The sequence below is a fragment of the Mugil cephalus genome, chromosome 1 (genome assembly GCF_022458985.1).
Source record: "Mugil cephalus isolate CIBA_MC_2020 chromosome 1, CIBA_Mcephalus_1.1, whole genome shotgun sequence".
Lineage (NCBI taxonomy): Eukaryota > Metazoa > Chordata > Actinopteri > Mugiliformes > Mugilidae > Mugil > Mugil cephalus.
In genome coordinates, this window is record NC_061770.1 from 34,069,715 (window position 1) to 34,082,400 (window position 12,686).

The 12,686-nt window shown below is 41.3% G+C and overlaps 1 protein-coding gene across 32 annotated transcripts in view; it reads right to left on the reverse strand.

The window, feature by feature from the left end:
- Window positions 1-12,686, reverse strand: part of ank2b (ankyrin 2b, neuronal) — a 162,230-nt gene that overhangs the window by 29,704 nt on the left and 119,840 nt on the right. For 20 of the 32 annotated variants that reach the window (XM_047601090.1, XM_047601080.1, XM_047601142.1 and 17 more), the window contains 16 exons: window positions 11,417-11,614; window positions 10,787-10,885; window positions 10,528-10,626; window positions 10,226-10,324; window positions 10,042-10,140; window positions 9,720-9,792; window positions 9,316-9,369; window positions 7,332-7,473; window positions 7,032-7,043; window positions 6,041-6,128; window positions 5,663-5,766; window positions 4,760-4,798; window positions 3,437-3,661; window positions 1,998-2,096; window positions 392-546; window positions 95-306 (listed from right to left, as the gene is read on the reverse strand). In XM_047601090.1, the coding sequence (XP_047457046.1) occupies window positions 95-306; window positions 392-546; window positions 1,998-2,096; window positions 3,437-3,661; window positions 4,760-4,798; window positions 5,663-5,766; window positions 6,041-6,128; window positions 7,032-7,043; window positions 7,332-7,473; window positions 9,316-9,369; window positions 9,720-9,792; window positions 10,042-10,140; window positions 10,226-10,324; window positions 10,528-10,626; window positions 10,787-10,885; window positions 11,417-11,614 (1,797 nt within the window). The remainder of the gene's footprint in view (window positions 1-94; window positions 307-391; window positions 547-1,997; window positions 2,097-3,436; window positions 3,662-4,759; window positions 4,799-5,662; window positions 5,767-6,040; window positions 6,129-7,031; window positions 7,044-7,331; window positions 7,474-9,315; window positions 9,370-9,719; window positions 9,793-10,041; window positions 10,141-10,225; window positions 10,325-10,527; window positions 10,627-10,786; window positions 10,886-11,416; window positions 11,615-12,686) is intronic. The other 12 variants (XM_047601116.1, XM_047601099.1, XM_047601072.1 and 9 more) reach the window with 10 other exon arrangements.

Consider the following 12,686-nt stretch of genomic DNA (forward strand, 5'->3'; position numbering starts at 1 on the left):
AAACAATCTATGAGATCACCACAATCTCTTACAGTATGCTATGACAAGAGAAACACAACCAAACAGCTAAAATGCATTTATAAAAGTAAGTTACCTGCAGTCCGACCCTGATCCTCTTAGTGAGAGCTCCCTCGGGAAACACTGCCTGTACTTGCGGCACAACCGTGCTACTTAAAATGCCTCCTTCAGGACCAATCAGATGACTATCTTGCTTGACGCGTGACACAACCGCAAAATATTGGGGGAAATCTCTGGTAATGATGCGGCAAATGCGTTTCCTCTCCAGTTCCTCAGGCGTATCCAGCTCTGGAGAAAGGGGCAGATAGGGTCATGCATCAGGGCCAGCTGTGTTAGGATGTTTTGTTTTATTGTTTGTTTTTCAGTAACTGACCCTCGTCCATGCCGTTGAGTATCTGGTTGAGTTCCTCCTGGGTGTGTTCACAGTGGTGCTCCTTCCAGCTCTCGCCTGTCTCGCTTCTGAGGATCACCAGCTCTCGTTCCTTCCCTCGTAGGGCGGCAAAGTGGGGGATCTCCACGATCACGGGACTGGAAGGGTAGAGGGCAGTTAGTGTGAGTCAAGAAGTGGAAATATACTGTTTGGGCATTATGTCACAACTACCACTATTGGTACCTTTATTTTCTTTTTCTTGGCCAAAGGGAGTATACGGGATGAACTTTATATTTTCATGTCTTATGTGTTTCCATTCCCTTTAAATATTTGTTAGGACATAATCACAGCAATCCTTGTTTTTCCATCATACGTTTATCTATGGTTCCACCTGACACCTAACAGTTTTGTTTTTTGTTGCATTTTATGTTGTTTGCATTGTTTATAAACATACATTTTAGTTGCAATTAATCTCAGAATCAGTGGCAAAAAAAAACAGGTTTCCTTGTTTTCTGCTACAAGACCAATTTTGGGCATGCTAAATAATCTGTCTTCCTCAGCCAATCAAACGTCTCTAAGTGTGTCATGCAGTAATGTTCTAATTAAGCTATTTACTTCATATCTATACAGTTTTATCACGAGGATTGGGGCTAGGGCTAGGGTTATGGCTAGCTATTGACTTTGATCATTCATGTAAAATTGCAATCTGAATACAGCAAACTACAAGCAAAAGCATTTAACCCCATGAGTCTTAATACTAGTGGAAAGTAGAGAGAAGAAGTATTTTAAAAGATTACTTCTTTGTCCAGTTGTAAATGTCATTTTTGGTATTTTTGTAAACTATAGCAAATCATCATGATTGTGTATTGTTGTCCAGTTTATTGTTCAATTTACATGTTGTACTTACCAGGTGTGCACAACGCCAGGCTAGCTACAACACATATCTACAAGACGCATGCTGACAAACACAACGACTGGTACTTTCATGTGACATTTAGAGGGTTCTTTGGCCTGACAGCAGACAATAACAGTTGTTCTCAGCTTTTTTAAAAAGAAAAACTTCACTTTAAAGACTTCATTCACATTTTGATTGGTCCACAGCAGAATAGTCTTTTAGAGTTTGTTAAATATGATTACACAGTTGTTGCTAATTTTGGTTCAGTTGGTACAAAAAAAATAGATGTAGAGTTTATGATTTGCAATCAACTTTTAAAAATGGTTAAGAGCTAGTATACTTGTCAGGAATCTGAGCTTGATTCCCATTTTTGATTTAGAACTAGTTGCACCAACGATTTGGGAAAATATCTGGTGAACACAGGCCACACAACCATTTAAATTTCACAGAAACATAGCACATATTCAGTAGGTAGACAGGAAGCATGAAGACGTCGACACAGAAAGGGAAAAGGCAAAGCAGTAAGAAGGGTCAAAGAGGAGAAAAACCACTTCTAGCGGGTCATAAGTACAGATGACGTGAGATACGGGGGGATAGTGCAAGCATGACAACACAATAAAAACATGGAGTGGAATGGTTCGGAGAGGCAAAATACTGACGAGGGCATCCATGGATTGTTTAATATGTAAAACCGTAGATTTTATTCCATCGTACCCAAGGAATTTTGTCCCCGGCGGGCCAAGCTGGAGGATTCTGCTAACCAAACTCTCTCCCTCATTAAGAGGGGGAGGGGCAGTGGGTAGGTGAAGTTTACTGTGTGATCAACCAAGCGTCCATAAGCAGCAGTGAGGAAGAAAGAGCACACACAATTTTCTTTTGACTTGGTGTAAAATAGAAATAACTGACGTGCCTCTTTTTTTTGTTTGTTCAAACGTGTGCAAAACCCAATTCATTAATTGATACAAAATTGTGAAATAAATAATCATGTGTATAGACACATACAAAATACATCATACGCCCAGACATATTTGTGAAATAACTGCACATTTGTTATTAAAAAAACGCATCATTGTGAAAAGTTAAATCTTCCTGCTTCTTTTTCACAGTACAGCAGGCTGTTGTTTTTATTTAAAAGTAACTAGAATGTGATTTGCAATGCTTTTTTTTTTAATATGTAAAAATTCTCTAATATTAACAAGTTATCAATTCATATCTGGAAAATATATATATATATCAGAAATATAAAAATTCTATTTGCAAATGCATTTTAGGTCATATATTGTATCATTATGTATTTCTATTACTATTAATTTGAATATACATGATTAGTCAAAAGTTTGGAGACAACTTCTTATTCAATTCAATGAGAAGGTGTCTCTAAACTTTTGTGTTACATGCATTACTGGATATATTATTCACATTCAAGCATTATTTCCATCATACAGGTGGATGGATGATAGATTAATAATTTTTTTTTCATGAGTGACATAAGGCCAGAACTCATACAGTGTGTAGTGGAAAAACACCACAGTCCCTGTTTACATGACCAGAAAATGGTAGATTTCGAGGCCACATATCAAACCAATCATGGTGCGATACACTGCAGGTGTGAGTTAATCAGAAAAGCTGTTTCATTTAGGGTTAGGGAGAAAGGTTAAAAAGAGTTAGACTCCAGCTTTCATGAAAGAAACAGGGCATGCTGAAGAGCAAAGACTGGCAAATCCCTGGCGCTGGGAGAAAGCGAGAGCAGATCTGGAAACAGTTTTAGTAAGGCAGAGGCTGGTGCGGGGGCAGAAATTAAACTGAAATAAAAAATAAAAAAAGGGGGGGCAGCGAGTTGTAAGCTGTCTCGTTTAAAAGCAACGTCAATGGACTGGCATTAGAGAGAGGGTTACCTCTTCTCCCTGTCTGTCTCTTATAATCATCTCTATTAGATTAGAGATGCATCTTTAACAAATATTAACACCTTTTAAATCATGGTTTTAATTTAAAATTATAAATTTAACATTTCCAAGATAAAATCATGCAAATACAGAAATGATAATAAAAATGATAATAGTGTATATAAAGCCAATATCTCTATATTTACATCTACTGCTTCTGAAGCTACTTATTCATTTCCTTCCTTTCACCGTTGGTTCTCGCAGCCTTACCCAAGGAACTGGGCTCCAGAGGGCCCCACCTCGATGAGTCTGCTGGCCAGGCCCTCGCCCTCAACCATAGGGGGCATGGTGGCCAAGCGGTGCCTCTTGACCAGTCGGCAGGTCACCCGCGTCGGCGCGCTGCACTTCCTGGGCGGGATGATGATGCGGAGGCCGTTGTGCCGGCAACCGCGCATGGCTCCGCCCCTGGCGTCCACCATGAAGCTGACCAGGAAGCTGAGGGTGGGACGTGGAGACGGCGGCACAAGTTACAAAACACGTATTGCCGAGGCCCACTGAGCGATGAGAACGAAGACACCGAAGCTACTTGACTGTTTCCCAACATAGGTCAAAAAACAAATAAAGAACTAGTAGTTCTTAGGTTTTACATATTTGTGTGGACCTATGGATTAAGGGGAGGGTCCTCTATGGTGGATCATCCCAAAGATACTTCATTAGTTTGGGATGTAGTGAATTTGGAGGCCACTATGGGGTGGGGGCGCCTGGTCTGGTCTATATGGGTGAATACCAGGCCCCAAAATTTCCCAGCAGAACACTGAATTAAGACAAGATGGTCAGTGTTACTTACTTCTCACAATGTTGTGGCTGACCGGTGTATAAATAGGTCAACGTTGGACTTATTCTGGTGTCTGTTTTCTCAACACTGAATGGACAACACATCTTCAACCTCATACGCACAGCTGTTTATCCTCACTCCCCATGCAAAGTGACCAATGTGCATGTGGATCACACATCACTATGAAAGAGTGACAGGATGTGACGAGGTGAAATGAGGTGAATTTAACTAAATCCGGTGCAGCCTCGCCTCGGCTTCAATACACGAAGAGGAAGGTTTTTATTAAAACTCACACGAGAAGAGACGTAAGGACACATGGTTATTGAACTCGGCAACACAACCAGAAATCACAAAAACAGTCCATGTTAACACTTATTTTGTACTTAAATCCTCAAAGGTATCATAGTGGGCATGTTAGTGAAAATGCGCAATTCACAAGACACTGTATGAAATCAGCAGACACGTCCTCAACTTTCGCCGCCTCCTTTTGCCCAGATATCCACAATTTACAGTTTTCCTTCACCCAGGCAAGGTCACATGACCTGTCCCCGCGGAAATTACGTATTCGGGTCAAATTGAAATGGCTTTGTTGTGGGCCCGAGGGAGGATGGAGCAAAAGCATGCGAGGCGGCGTCCGTCAAGGACAGTAGTGCCGTGTACACCTCTCCATCCAGGAGAGCACACCGTGAGTGGGGGGCACAAGAGAACGATGAAAAGATGAGCGGGAGGATAAATTTAACCAAGGTGCAGAGGGTCACCTGCTGTGGTCTCCATGATCGGGGCACGGAGAGGAACGGCTAGAAACAACAACCGCGTCAGACGGTGAGGAGTCAAAAGTCAAGAAAAAAGAGAGAGAGAACCGAGAGAGCAAGTCTGAGACAATATAGAAACAGAAATGTAGAAAAAGGCAAAGTAAATGGAATTTGTTACTTCTGTGATGCGACATGAGGACATGTATAACTCTCTTTACAGCGATAGTCTTTCTACTTCTTTTCTTTTAGCTTATGATCTATACTGCAGCCTCCAACCACCAGGGCGAGCTCCACTTGCTTTGGCTTCACTTTAGAGGAGCTGTCCCATCGTCCACCTCTGTACAATCTATGGTTTAATATCATATCTACAAACAGTGATACCCCTGATACAGTCACATACTGATGTTTGTTCAGAGTGGCTGCACATTCAACTTGTCTAATTTAAGATTTTTGAAAATTACAGCCATACAACAACAATACAACAGCAACACTCCTGCATCTGGATGCACTGAGAAACTGGCCGGGTGCATCAGCCAATCAAATACAGAGGTTGCTTTATTCTGCCTTCAGTGATCACGTGGGTGCCTGATTCATTCATGTTAATCTCAGAAAGAAAGCAAATAAAGTGGTTTCACCAAATGTTGAAATCTTCTCATATGAAGGGCATATTCGCCAGCGGCCAGAGGACATGTGTAAAATTTGTCAAGTTGCTCAACGTTTTGGGGTTGTAAAAAGTGATAAATGAGGAAAATATTTACACTAGGAGATGCAGATATAAGACTTTAACGGTACAACATACTAAAAATTATCAGGATCCTTGTAAATTGGTTCTAAGTGTGAAGCGTTTGTGATAATAATGAGACTATTCAAGCAGTTTGCGTTATTTCCCTTCAGAGTGTCTGCACCTACCCGGAGTGGATGGGGCTGGAGGATAAAGCCACGTTGTCCAGGTTGTCTGTGCCCCAACTCAGCCGGTACGAATCCCTCTCGTTCTCTCTGGTGAGGGTGGAAACCTGGAAGCAAGCAAACGACCTCAGATTTGGAGAAAACAAACCAACAATATTCTCACATAACATCCAACCAAAGCTAAATAAAAATGTTTACATTTATGAGTGAAATCCAACCTCACCAAATGATCTCATACCCAATTATATAATTTACTGGTTAACCTGTAATACATAACACTGACTGTAAAGTCTGACTAAAATCAAGATCTCCCATTAGCATTTTTTGTCCACAGAATACATCATCTAATCCAACAGAGATCACTGTGGCCCTGCACTGTACCTGGTGACAGGTGAGCATCTCGTCCATCATGCCTTCATGTTTAGGGGAGTAGTAGCCGTGGTGGGTGGGGGTGAAGGACCTGTCTGAACTGAAAAAAAAAAAAAGTGAAACAAGCAGAGTTTATGACAGTAAAAGATTCCAATGGAAATTGATGAGCTCTGGTTTGTAAACTTTATAACTGTAAACATACTCTTTAAATTTCTCACCTTGGAGCTTGTGACATGAATGAATGACACATAGGGGAAGTTAATGTATTTAAATGTAGTAGTTTAGGGCTGGGTTTTGCTCTTTTTAGAGGGTTAAGGCTGAGGCTGCATTTAGCCACGGAACAGGCAGAGATTCCTTATATTCATTATAATTACTCATGTACAGGTATAAATAAATATCCGTTTCCTGTTTAGTGCATCCACTATTTTGTAATCTGTCCCAGTGAGTCGACTAAAGGCTCATTTAAGGTACTGCGGGATGTGGACGCCATAACCTACGTACGTAACCTACGTGGGTATGAGCCATTGATACTTGTGAGCTTGTCAGTCTGGCTCACTCTGTAAAAACTCCACCCAAACACTAGTCAGTGCTATGTTTGTTTTTTTTTTTTTTTCAGTTGGATGTGTTTCTACTTCCTGCTTCACTTTAAACAATGGCGACTGAAACTTGTCCCAAGTTTTGTCGATATTTTGCAGAAGAGGAGTCCTACAAATGTTTTTTTTTATCGCCAAATCTTTTCAGATAACCTTTCCTCGATGTGTTGCATCTTTATTGATCCAAAACAATCAATTGGGAAATTGTGGAGATGGAGAAGCAGACACACGTCACATGTATAAGTGACCAAGATTTCAATCCCTGAAGCCATATTAGATAGAAAAAAGGGTTAGGGTTAGACTTTAAAAGAGCTGAATACCCAGCCCTAGGAAAGTCAGTTAAACTGGTTATTTCAGTAGTGCTGAGGATTTTTAAAAAGCCCAGATGTCTGGCCAGAGTCAGCACATACCTTTGCATTCGACTATGGAGTCATGACAAGGGAGACCAACGATGAAATATGAAGAGGAGAGGTTGCAAAATACACGGAAACACACACATATACAAAAAACAAGCTGTTAGTTTTCTGATTTATGGTAACATTAGAACAACCATCCATAAAAAAATGTCACTCATAAGACAGGTAAGGGTTAAAACAGAGGTATCGTAAACACAGAAATTATAACTGGTTACATGTTATTTCAGAACAGAGAAAGAGTTTTCACTTCCACATGAAGCCATCCAATAAGTAGCTCATTAGGAGATGGTGTACCTGTCAGTGCGTCCGCCCTCCAGGCTGAAGCGGAGGTAATTCATTCCGTCCAGATACTGTCCTGGCAGGGAGTCATCTCCCAGCTCCCTGAGGTCCTCGGGCCTCAGATATTCCCCTCCATCGCCTGTCATTGTGTCATCGCCTTAGGAGAGAGGAAGAGCAGGAAGGATGGAGGTGAAATTTTGAAGGAAGGCACTTTTCGAAATTTTCGAGAATGTGACTAAGGTGGTCTCTGAATGATGGATATGCGTTTACATACTGTGTGTTCTTGCTTCCTGTGGATACTAACTCAAATATACTTAGAATAAGTCAACAACGGTTTGATCAAAAGGTTCATTTAGTAGCTGTTCTAAAGCTTTAGACTTTCAAGTAAAGTTTCCAATGTACAGAGTCAACTTTAAATCCATTTTAAACAACTCTGGTACTCAAAAAGTATCTGAAGAAAAATGAAAATATGACCATGACATATGAGTGAAACAGCTGCTAAGAAACTTTTCATGCTAACACTCTTCAGGTAACTATAGTTTCCAAGGTCAAGATTCAAGTATTTTGACAAAATAATCATTTTACCTCCATCTTTATTAATATATATATATATATGAAGGACATTGCTTTGTCGGTCAAGTCAGTTTTTCTTTCCTTTCTAAAGAAACCTTCCAGCTTCCAGCAACGTCATCACATGCATACTCACAAACTGGCAACATTTAGCTTTGCGCTCTTGAATGCAACAGAATTTCTTCATATTTTTTTTAATTGACGGTACAAAACATCAGCTCACCATCTTTCCTTCTCTACATCTACCGACTAATATCTAACAAATGCATGTTACTGCAGCATTTCTCTGGAGTTATCTGCAACGTAGTGACAAAGCTCTACCGCTGTCACTGCGACTTCACAGCAGGGGTGTGTTGGCGGCGGGATGACCTGGTCCAAAACGTATGTGATGTAGTGTACACAAGAAGACTCTCAGATTCACAGAAGATTCAAAACAAAAACAGAAAGTATCATAGCAGACACTCGGGTGTTAATGTCAGACTTTGAGTTAGGAGTTAAGTTTACAATCTGAACTGTATAGCGCATCTGATTAGTGCCGATGTGGTGAGTATGGCTATTTAAGGCAATATGCTCGGCGGATATAAATTAAGCAAGTTGGTTTTAGTACTGGATGTCATTCAAAAAAAAAAAACAGATCAGATTTTTCCCAATTTTCATTAGCTTAAACCAAGCTAACCACCAGTAAAGTAATGTTAGACTTAGACAGATGGTATGGAAACTCTAGACTCTAGAAAATTATTTACAGAACGTAGCAAAAAAAAAAAAAAAAGCCCAATACTTCTATAAATTTAAAGACACTGTCACAAACTTTTATGAAAACAATGGCAAAGCAGCACGGGGAGAGTGAAGCTGCAAGCTACTAGGGTGAATACTGGAGCTGCAGTTATACTCTTTGACTGTATTTGGCCCAGGTGTGGCAGAAAGCATTATGCTATAGGGCCAGCAGAACAACTGAGAGACATACTGTAGTCAGACAGAGAGGTTCTGGTGCCAAGAGTATACTGGCTACCTGGAGAGGGAAGACCGTAAGAAGATATAAGAAACACAATTCACTCCCTTATCATGTCTTCTTCTTAACCCGCTCCTCTTCGTAGGTCACTGTTGTACTTGAAAGTTATCGTAAAACCTCTTGGCTATAACATTGGATGAATCTTGTATTTCTAAGGCCTCCTGATGAAGCTAGTACAGCTGAGCCTGCCTCAAGTGGGATTAGTCTGTACTTCCTTGAGTCATCTAATGGGCTCGTCCTGAACTATTCCACCTTCAAATATACAGACTCTCTCTTTCTTACTTAACACCATGAAACCTTTGGTAAGGTAACTTCTCACCAAACGGCCATAGCTACGGGCTCATTCGTCATGCACAGCAACTCTCTCCTGCTACAATCAATGCACACCAAGCCCTCACACGTCTGCACCATGCTGAATACCTTCCTCGTCCATCAGGTCATCTGACATTTCGTCATCATCGATGGTTTTCCATGCTGTAGGTGAAGAGCGAAGTCACTCACTACCTCATAGAAAATCTGAACCGTGACCTCGGCCTGATGGATGTTGGTCTAATATTACATCTTCTTTTAGATGTTTGGTCTCGACAGAAAAGAATCTGGCTCTTTAGCTGATGAACTGAGTTACTAGTTGCGCACAGTGGGTGTAAACACTGACTAATAAGCTCTTCTGGGCAGAGCAAATAAATAAGAAAGGGATTTGTCGTGAGACAAAAAGTCAATGTAGTAAATCTAACTGAACATGAGGTTGAGGTACCACGGGGGAGATGTTCTCATTTGAGAGCTAGAATGTGGGTTGACACGCTCCACCATGCAGCATGACTCACCCTCTTCATCAGATACATCCAATACTTCCGTCATGGTCTCTGGCACGTTCAGCTTGTGTTTCTCTGTCACGGTCTGACAGCACAGAGGAAAAGGATGCCATTAAATGTAGCCCACATCAAGCACTTAGCTCCGAATGTAAATCTAAGCATTGGTACACAAGACAATGAAGTGCTTTCTTTCAATTTTTCTCTTAGATTAATACAACAAAATGGATAAAGAACTACAGGCAGAAAATAAATGAGTCAGTAGTAAGTAGAATTCAAGGTAGCGTGGCCCTAAAAAGTATCTGTTTACTAAATGTTTTGGGTGGGTTTGACTTACCGTCGTGGTCGTAATGATCTCCTCAGTGACGACCCTCAGCGTGTCCACCACGGAGATGTAGCCCAGCCGCCGAGCAATGCCCAGCGCAGTGTTACCATTCTGGACAAGAAATAGAGAACATTTGCGTAGCTGCACCTACCCTGCATGTTTGTGTGGTTGTGTGCACGAATGTGTGTTTACGCACCACAGTGATTGCATTGGGTTTGGCACCGTACTGCAGGAGCACATTAATGATGTGTGTGTTTCCCTGCTGGGCTGCTTGGTGAAGGGGAGTGTATCCATTCTGGAGAGGAAACGGCAACATTAAAATGTCAAGCTGAATCATTAACACAACTTCAAATATTAAGACATTACGTGTGTAAAACTGACCATGTTAACAGTTCAGAAAAAAATTAACACAAAAAAGTGACAGTTAATCTAGAAAGATGATGAGTACTGAGTGATAAATTGCTCATGAAGCTGCTGTAGCTTGACAAGCTCCGGTACCTTGGTTTTGGCGTTGACGCTAGCTTTGTTCTGAAGCAGGAAATTGACCATCTTGGCATTGCCGTAGTGACATGCTACAATTAGCGGGGTGTAGCCCAACTGTGAAACAATAACAACAACAAATCAGTTTTACTCCTTCAGTCATAAATGACACAAAAATACCACACTGTCGACATATTGTTATGGAAAATGATGAATTAAGCATATCTGGATAGAACTAGGTATCAGCTGTACGGAGAGAATGAAAATATTGTCATACTTTGGTCTGTTGGTCGAGGTTGGCTCCGTTCTTGGCTAGGATCTCGGCAACAGCCACTTTGTCCTCCTGGGCTGCCAGATGGAGGGCAGTCAGGCCACTCTGCATGAGAACCACACACAGGACAGTAATGAAGCTAGTATGAGACCGTAGAGAAAAATGCATGTTCGCTTAAGATTGCATTTTTTTATAGTAATGCGTTGGTTTTTACATAGAGCTTTATCATTAGATGCTCAAAGCACTTACAATTGAATGTATTATTCATCCACTTACACAGTCACACTCGGATGGTGGTAAACTACTTCAGTAGTCTGTGGCAAACTGATGGAAACGTGGTTGTCAATCTGCACCTACAGCCTCTCTGACCACCAACAACATCACTCACTTCATACACCAGTGGAGGTCACACTGGGAGCAAGGTGGGTTAAGTGTCTTGCTCAAGGACACAATTGACAGAATCCTTTCGGTTATTGGACGACCACTCTACCTCCTGAGCTCCTGTTATTTTGACAATATTTAAATATGAAAGATATTTAGACTTTGGGATGTTCTGAATCCTTGTGTTCAACCTGGAGAAACTTATCTAACCTACTCTGCATAGCTACGTATGGTTAAAGGACATTCATACGGTACCTTGGTGGGAACGTTGACCTGGGCTCCCTTGGTGATCAGAAGGGCGGCCATGTCTGCGTGACCCTCCTGCGAGGCCAGATGGAGCGGAGTGACGCCCTGCTTGGTCAGGATGTTGGTCTCTGCTCCGTACTGCAGCAGCACCGTGGCGATTTCCATCTGGTTCTTCTTAGCCGCAATGTGCAGGGGAGTGTAGCCGTTCTGTTTCACACGCGGGGAAGGACAGCGGTGTTACTGCTGGAAGTCAGCTTGCATCGCATGTTGTGGTAGACTTCTGACTAACATTTAAATATGAAGGCTGGCTAGTATTGTTTTCAGTGCCAACAAATCGAGCCAACAGTGACTTTATCCCAAATAACAAGCTCTGTGTGTCCAAGACAGTCGGATATCTTCCTCTATTTCTGTCTCTAAAACTGCTGACGACATTCTACAGTTGCACTGGCTGACATGATGCCCCATTACCATGAAAACACACACTGTAGTTTATCGTGACTCAGTGCCACATTCATTGTCCTGTCACAAGAGAATCAAATGTGGATTCATCTGCAACTGAGACAACAAAAGGCACTGTCTCCTCTAGTCTGAAGCTAGAGTGGCCAAATGTTTTATAAAACTTGAGCAAGAATAAAAATGTCTATTACAGAACCGACAGCACAAACCAAAAGTCACTGACCTCTTAAATCACTTCAGCTCGCCAACAAAACAACAACTGGGCAACACCTGTCCTACCTGTCTGATTCAAACCATATTTTCTTGGCAGATTTATAGTGAGTGAGTTTCATCATCATCACCACCTCGATTCTTTTTTCTAAAGTTAAACCTTAGACCTTTCTCCTTGCAATGGGAATTTTGACAATAAGGCAAAAAAGAGCAAACTAATGTAATGGCTTTCCAGGTTTATCGGCATATGGTGGTGGAGTTATTACAGTAGCTTGATGCTAAAATACTGAAGGGACCTGGGTGGACATGGAGAAGTAAGTATACGGTATAACATGCGTGTGCAAGTAGCATGGTATTGTATCTGTTGGTCATTTAAAAACTGGTTTAACTGTGTGGATTGTGAAGAAGCTACGGATGAATGGTGAAACATCTTCTCAAAACTCTCCAGTTACCTTTTAAGATAATTTTCATTTTGGAGATTTCATATTTAGTTTGTGTGTGAAGATTATCCATCAGGCAACTGGACTCTATCTGTGTTTAATTGTAAAAAACTAATGGAGAGGTTACATTTCGGTTCACACCTTCAGTCTGAAGTTTCTCGACCATTAATGGA